This window comes from Oncorhynchus nerka, linkage group LG5 (genome assembly GCF_034236695.1).
Source record: "Oncorhynchus nerka isolate Pitt River linkage group LG5, Oner_Uvic_2.0, whole genome shotgun sequence".
NCBI classification, from domain to species: Eukaryota; Metazoa; Chordata; class Actinopteri; order Salmoniformes; family Salmonidae; genus Oncorhynchus; species Oncorhynchus nerka.
The window spans coordinates 37,386,096-37,393,124 of NC_088400.1; the positions used below are offsets into that span (position 1 = coordinate 37,386,096).

Consider the following 7,029-nt stretch of genomic DNA (forward strand, 5'->3'; position numbering starts at 1 on the left):
ACTGACCACAAGAGGGAACTCGAACTCCACTTCTGAAAAGTGGATTCCATTTTACAGAAGCAAGCCATTCTTTGTATACCTGCTGGTTTCCATAACACAAGAACTCAGACAAGCAATCATGATAGAAATCTCAGTTTATTAAAATAGATATAGGCATTTTCAAAAAATAAAATTATTACCAACATTCGGATTTTCCTGCCCCCCCATATGCTCAAAAGCAAGTTGAATATGCAGCAGGCATTCAGAGTAAGAAACCCCCTCCTAGGTTTTTAGAATGTATTTGATTGATTTCACCATCTATACCTTTGAGCCTTTTTGACATGTTTGGTGTATTGAGGCTCAATATGTTTTCAGTGTGGCTAGGTACACCTCTGGATCATTGGGGAAAAGTATGCCTTTTAACAAGCGTCTTTCTAACACAATGACAAGTTCCTGTACTCTCCAAAACCGTTCACATCCTTCAAGACATTACCTAAACAAATAAACCGTCCCGTCACCACATCTTTGTAAATTCAACTACCCACTCACACATTTAATCCTAAGTGTTGAAAAGCATGCGGTCGCGGTATTATAGAGTACAATGGGAGAGCATGATATATATAAAGAAAATCAGTCCAGTATTTCCCTCCATTGGCTAAAGCGAGTCAGTACATTGTAGAAAATGAACGGCTGCTACCACAGTTATAAAACAGGAGAGACGGGGTACACGCAAGGAAAGGATCAGTGTTATTCCTTTTCCCTCTAATAAAAGTGGTTCTGTTTAATACAGTGGAAATATCGACTCAGTGTTGTGAAGCTGACCATAAGGAAAAGTGCATTAAAAGCTGCTGTGATGATAGCAGATGTGTTAGAAAGGAGGCATAGACCCCGAAAAAAGGAGCTAGTTAAGTCTGAGATAGAAAACATTTACATTCACTGAGGGAACGGAGTTTGATCCAAAGGGACATTCCTGCACTTTCCAGAGTAAGGGACAGTCACAGTGGTTCACGACTTTCCAAGGAAAACATGTTATGGCGCATGAAGGTTTAGCAGTCCTGTTTTCTTAGATAGTATTGAAGACTTTAAATATTTATTAGGTTTAAATCCAGTTTCACTCTTGCCCGTTATAGAATGAGTTGAGGAGTAATTTCCTCCACATCTCCTTTAAGGGATTTTGTGCTTACTTTAATCACTTTTCAGTCATGAGCTTCATAGCCTCCATCTTCTCTTAGTTCATCCCCCCTCCCCTTCTCTCCCTCAGTCCTGGATACAGTCCACTCGGTTCCCATGCACCCAGTAACAGATCTGGGCAAACTTCAGCGGGGTGAATCTCACAGCCACGTTGTAGTCTCGGTTCTCCCCGTCAATCTCCAGCCACTGGTGTCCAGAGAAGATGCCGATGACTTTCCTCTCCCACCGTTCCAGAGCCGTGTCCCACACGCGGCCGTACACCCCCGAGCCGCTGGCCCCCGGCCGGGCATCACAATGCTGGTAGATCAGGTCGTTAGACTCGTCCTCCACAGGACAAAAGCGGTAGACCAGCTCCCCAGGCCTGTCACTATCAAACCCAGAGAAGTGGATGCGTTTCCCTGCCAGGTCATCAGAGGAAGGAGCCACAGACAGACGCATGAAGGGCCGGCGGTGGGGCCAGCGCAGTTCCAGGAGGGCGTAGTCAAAGTCCATGCTGACCTCCTGGGGGCCCTGGATCCAGCCTTTGGGGACACGAGTGCTTTTGACCCGGACCCAGCGCACCAGGGGTATCTTGGTGGGGGTCTGACTGGGCTTGGTGCCGTTGATGTACGGAGGAGTCAGGAAGCCCACCCTCAGTTTACGGGCTCCCTTGACGTAATCCTTCCCATCATGCACGCAGTGGGCAGCGGTCAGAACGTGGCGTTGAGACACCAGGACCCCGGTGCAGCCGGTGGAGATCCTCACGGCTGTGGAGAACGGGTAGTCCAACAGGAAGTGGTCACCGCGGATGTTGAAGCGCCCATCAGCCCCGTAAATCTGTCGTTTCTGACGCCTGTGCCGACTGGTAACTCTCCATCCTCTCATTGGTGGTGGTTGAAGGGCAGGACTGATGGTTCCCTCATAATCATCCTCGTCCTCCACATCCATAGTGGTGAGGGTACGAGAACCATCCGCATAGAGCGTCTCGAAGGCCAGCTGCTCAGTCAGGTGCTCTCGCCTTCGCTCTTGCTCTCCCTTGTGGTAGCAGCTGGCGTTACAGTGAGTGGTGAAGTCCAATTGAGTCTGAGCACTGAAGAGAGAGCGGGAGAGGGGCAGGGGTACATGGGGCACCAGTGAAGGGAGGTGGACGGGATCTTGGTGAGGGAGGGCTCGGGATGACAGAGAGAGGGGGAGGAGGAGCGAGAGGAGCAGCACTGAGGTGGAGGGATGAGCCTGGCCAGAGTTTGGATGTGGAGACATGGTCGTTGATCAAAACACTGAAACGAAAAAACAGATACATTTTACGTACATTGAACCACAATACACAAATACAATAAATAAGGAATTCACTTATCCTTGAGGAATGGAATGGTAAAGATTAACGAGGGACGTCATGGACTTTGCGGAAACCCTGTTTGATTAATGAAGCTTAAAAACAGGTAATCACTAATTAAACAAAACGGTGTGGAGATTAGAACACTGGCTTGTCTCCCTGATTTTAGTGAATCATTCAAACACTCAAATTCCGAAATCCCCCATAAAATCAATCCACTCTCTCTGACAGGTGGATTCCAAATCCCCTCGCTCAGAGACTATACACGTGGGATAAGTTAATGCAGGTTCATGTTGCAATGCAGGTCTAAATTTTCAATTATTTTAAGAGGTAACAACGCAGCTCCTGTTCCAGCCTATACTGTGGGCTATTCATAAAATGTGATTTTAAACCATGCTGCAAGGAATTAAAATGTCAGTTCTGCTGGAGGTTTGATATATTAGCCTCAGGAGAGGAACATCTGATTCTGTACACAAGATAAGTATAGATGGAAAGTAGGTGTTGGGGCATACATTGGATATCAGTCGTGGTGGAAAATATGACACTGCATATGTTTATTTTTTTTATCACCAATTGGTAGTTACAGTCTTGTCTCATCGCTGCAACTCTGGTACGGACTCAGGAGAGGCAAAGACCGAGAGCAGTGTGTCCTCCGAAACACAACCAAGAAAATCTGCACTGCTTCTTGACACAATGCCCACTTAACCCAGAAGCACCAATGTGTCAGAAGAAACGCCGTACACCTGGTGACCGTGTCAGCATGCACTGCACCCAGCCTGCCACAGGAGTCACTAGTGCACAATGAGACAAGGACATCCCTGCCGGCGAAACCCTCCCCTAACCCAGACAACGCTGGGCCAACTGTGCGCCGCACCATGGTTCTCCTGGTCGCGGCCGGCTGCGACAAAGCCTGGACTCGAACCCAGAATCTCTAGTGGCATAGCTAGTGCCTTAGACCACTGCACCACTCAGGAGGCACACCTTGTATCATTAAGTTTTTAATCTTGGCCACTGTGCTGTGTATGTGTGGGAAGGACTGAAGGGGACTTTATTACGGCTTGTTCGGCAGAAAGAAAAGTGTCTCAAATCATATTTATGATAAGGCTCTGGGGCAAAGTGGTGTCTGCCATCAAACATGAACTAACTTTCTATGTATGAGTGTGCTTGGCAGGCTCAGAGGGACAAGGGGAACTCGATAGGTCTGAAAATGATGGACCCTTGGGCTCTAGTGGCCTAGAAGAGAGCAGGTGTCTAAAAGTGAAACAAGACAAGTTGAGGCATAGACATACGGACCGGATTTGCCACACAAAGAGAGATTCCCGCCACACAACTGGATTCTATATCATAGTGTAGCCAGAGAAGATTAAGTTACTCAAAGGTGCTCATGTTTCAACTACACTGCTATGCAGTCAAAAACAACTACACCCCTCTCTATCAGCAGTCATTACATCCTGGCCTCTGATCCCATCCACATGAAACATCTACATTTAGCCATCTTTAATTGGGTTCCATTCAATTTGCACTGACATTATTACAAACACATTGTCAGAGTACTTAACATGTGTCCACATCTAAATGTATTTTAAGAAGGCTTGGGGTAGCAGGGCTCTTAATGTCTGTATAGACTGGGCCATTTATAATGTCCATGGTCTGAGACAGACTAGCTTTAATTGGGGAAAGGGGATAGTGTGTTGAGACGAACCACACATATAACCACACTAACCTAAAATAAGGAAGCATTTGATGAAGGACACAAAATAATCAACCACATAGTTCAAGAAAATTTTCCAAAAGTTGTGGAGGGGTGAGTTTGGTTTGGGTGACCCTCCATTTTATGTCCCAAAGTGCACAACAGTAAATTGATCCCCACATTAGAAAGATCCTCCAGCTCTAACACATTGTAGAGCCAATCAGTGCCTAACAGCCTTTTGGAATCCTCTCTTAAACAAGACACTGGACCTCAACTAATTTTGTCAACACTTTCCATCAGATTCATGTCAAATGCACTTCAATTGTAGTCAATTTAATTTGGAAAGGCAATATAAATTGAAAAATCATTCCCATTTCCACATGGATCCCATTTCTGACAACTGAAGGTTATAGCCCACTGATAGATGCTGAGGGGTTTTTAACAAGCACCAATACACCTACTGTATATAAGCTACAAAGGCACACAAACATTCCAGTAATGGACCTCTGTACACCTGAAACCTGTCCGCATTCTACAGCTCACCTTTGACCCTTAAGTGAAGACTCTGAAAACAGCCTGCTACCCAGGGCCCGAGATTTGTCCTGAAAACCCCCTCACTGGGTCTTTTGTCTTTCACCAAAATCATGAGTGAAGGTAGTATTGTCCCATGTCCACTCTGTGGGTTGTTGTCAGACCCCAAAGAGAACAGATGATGTGTACCTTGCTCTGTCACTATTGAGACGCACCAGTACAGAGGAATAGTGCTGGGAGGCAGTATACTCAACTTACTGAAAAATTCAGTGGGGCTGGGGGAAAAGGTAAGCTTTGGCTTTAGTTAATGTTTAGCAATGCAACATTCACTTACAGTAAGTAGTAGGCCTATCCAGTGGAGCAACATGAGTTACTTTGTAACAGATTTCCCAGGCAAAAAAAGTAATCTTACAATGTGGCCTCTTGGTAACAAACCGGGTATAATTATATTCAAAATAATGATTAACAAATTATTAGGCTACTTACAATGGGTAAGACAAATGCACAATGTACCTTTTTGTTAACCAGAGTCGGTGTTTAAATCCTATTCCCGTTTTCGCCCCCTTCAAAACTACCGGGCATCTCGATTCTCCTGATTTCTCCCATCTCTTCAGTGTGACAGGTATCCCTCTCTCTTCACAGTCCCGCAGAGAGTTAGTCGCCACTTTAATAACGTCTCCAAATCAATTCGGTCCAAACAAAGTTGATCGATGAGAGTCAACTACAAGCTTGTGTTCCTACTCAATATGACTATCCGTCCCTGGGAGTCGCTTAAACGGCTGCTCGGTTCAAAGGCGCTTACAAATAACAGAAAATGTTACTGACAAGACATTTAGAGGCACTCTCCCTCACGGTCCTAGCGCCCCTGTTGTATACAAAAGCCGTAGCATGTCTCAGCTGGATAAGAATGTGCTTTAAGGATGGGGACTAGGGGAGCACATATCTGAAACATTTTGAAGCCCTCAGCTCAAGATCAGTGTGTCCTTCAGCTGCAAAAAAGTCCCAAGTGACACAGTAACTTTTTTCTCCTCTCAGGAGTAGACTGGCACAGGGGTTGGGAGTGAATCAAATGTGAAAAGCCTAAAGCTATATCAAATGTCACCTGCCAATTAGAGCCGAATAGATGCTGAAAAACACAAATTGCCACAGGCTCTTAGAATAATGTGTCCCTGCAGGCACGTGCACTACCTACAGGCACGTGCACTACCTTTGCCGAGCACATGCACCTTTGCCATTCCAAAGTGCCCGGTATAAATCGCCCCAAAATTGTCTTATTTGCTACATTTCTTTGTCATTGTTGTTAAAAACCTATGGCCACAAATCGTCAAGTTCTCCACCCCACCCGGTCCGTTGGTTGCGCTGCTAGTACGGAGCTCGGTACCCAAACATGCTTTGCTTGAGAGATACTTCCACCGGTCGAGTGTGTGTAGCTAGCAACCTAGTTTAAATATAAACCACTGCCACAATAGCATAATAACATTTGTTTAATACTTGATGACAGTTGATTTAGCCTACATCATAATAATCATCCATATTTGGTCTGGTTGGCTGATATGCGCAGCAGAGAGGCAGAAAGAGAGCTAGGTAAATAAATCACAATCAGTCAAATAAATCAAACTAGCTAACTAGTATATTTAAATCAATCATCAACGACCAGCTGATAGTCCATCCTCTTTTCCGATGTCTTTTGGAGGGACTGTAACTACCTTGCTTACAATTTGTGATGATGAGTGAGTGTGTTGTTGTGTTGTGTGGCGAGGACGCGCTAGGCAAGTCTCTCCACGTATGCGCACTGACCCCAGCCAATTCGTGCGCACTCATGGTTTCATTGTGTCAATTGTTTGTAAATGTTCATCAATTCCCGATATATAGCCAATCACATATATACACTACATGACCAAAAGTATGTGGACACCTGCTCCTTGAACATCTCATTCCAAAAGTCATGGGCATTAATATGGATTTGGTCCCCCCCTTTGCTGCTATAACACCAATTTGTAAGTCGCTCTGGATAAGAGCGTCTGCTAAATGACTTAAATGTAATGTAAATGTAATAACAGCCTCCACTCTTCTGGGAAGGCTTTCCACTAGATGTTGGAACATTGCTGTGGGGACTTGCTTCCATTCATCGAGAAGAGCATTAGTGAGGTCGGGTACTGATGTTGGGTGATTAGGCCTGGCTTGCAGGCGGCATTACAATTCATCCCATTCACTGTCTTCTTTGTAAGCAACTCCAGTGTATATAATGTTTTAGGTTATTGTCCTTCTGAATGGTGAATTAATCTCCCAGCGTCTGGTGGAAAGCAGACTGAAGCAGGTTTTCCTC

At 45.3% G+C, this 7,029-nt stretch overlaps 1 protein-coding gene across 2 annotated transcripts; it reads right to left on the reverse strand.

The window, feature by feature from the left end:
- Positions 1 to 116: 116 nt before the first annotated feature.
- On the reverse strand, positions 117 to 5,744 carry LOC115129440 (serine protease 23-like). 2 transcript variants are annotated; one of them, XM_029659782.2, is made up of 2 exons: positions 5,190 to 5,744; positions 117 to 2,426 (listed from the first exon to the last, which is right to left on the reverse strand). In XM_029659782.2, exon 2 carries the CDS (start codon positions 2,407 to 2,409, stop codon positions 1,237 to 1,239), a length of 1,173 nt encoding a protein of 390 aa, XP_029515642.1. In that variant the 5' UTR covers positions 2,410 to 2,426; positions 5,190 to 5,744; the 3' UTR covers positions 117 to 1,236. The 2 variants fall into 2 exon arrangements, with proteins under 2 accessions (XP_029515642.1, XP_029515641.1); XM_029659781.2 differs by having other exon boundaries at positions 5,217 to 5,741.
- Between the last annotated feature and the right edge of the window lie 1,285 nt (positions 5,745 to 7,029).

Bases quoted from the DNA above. Each gene is read 5' to 3' on its own strand.
- LOC115129440 (XM_029659782.2), bottom strand. From the start codon at position 2,409: ATGTCTCCACATCCAAACTCTGGCCAGGCTCATCCCTCCACCTCAGTG.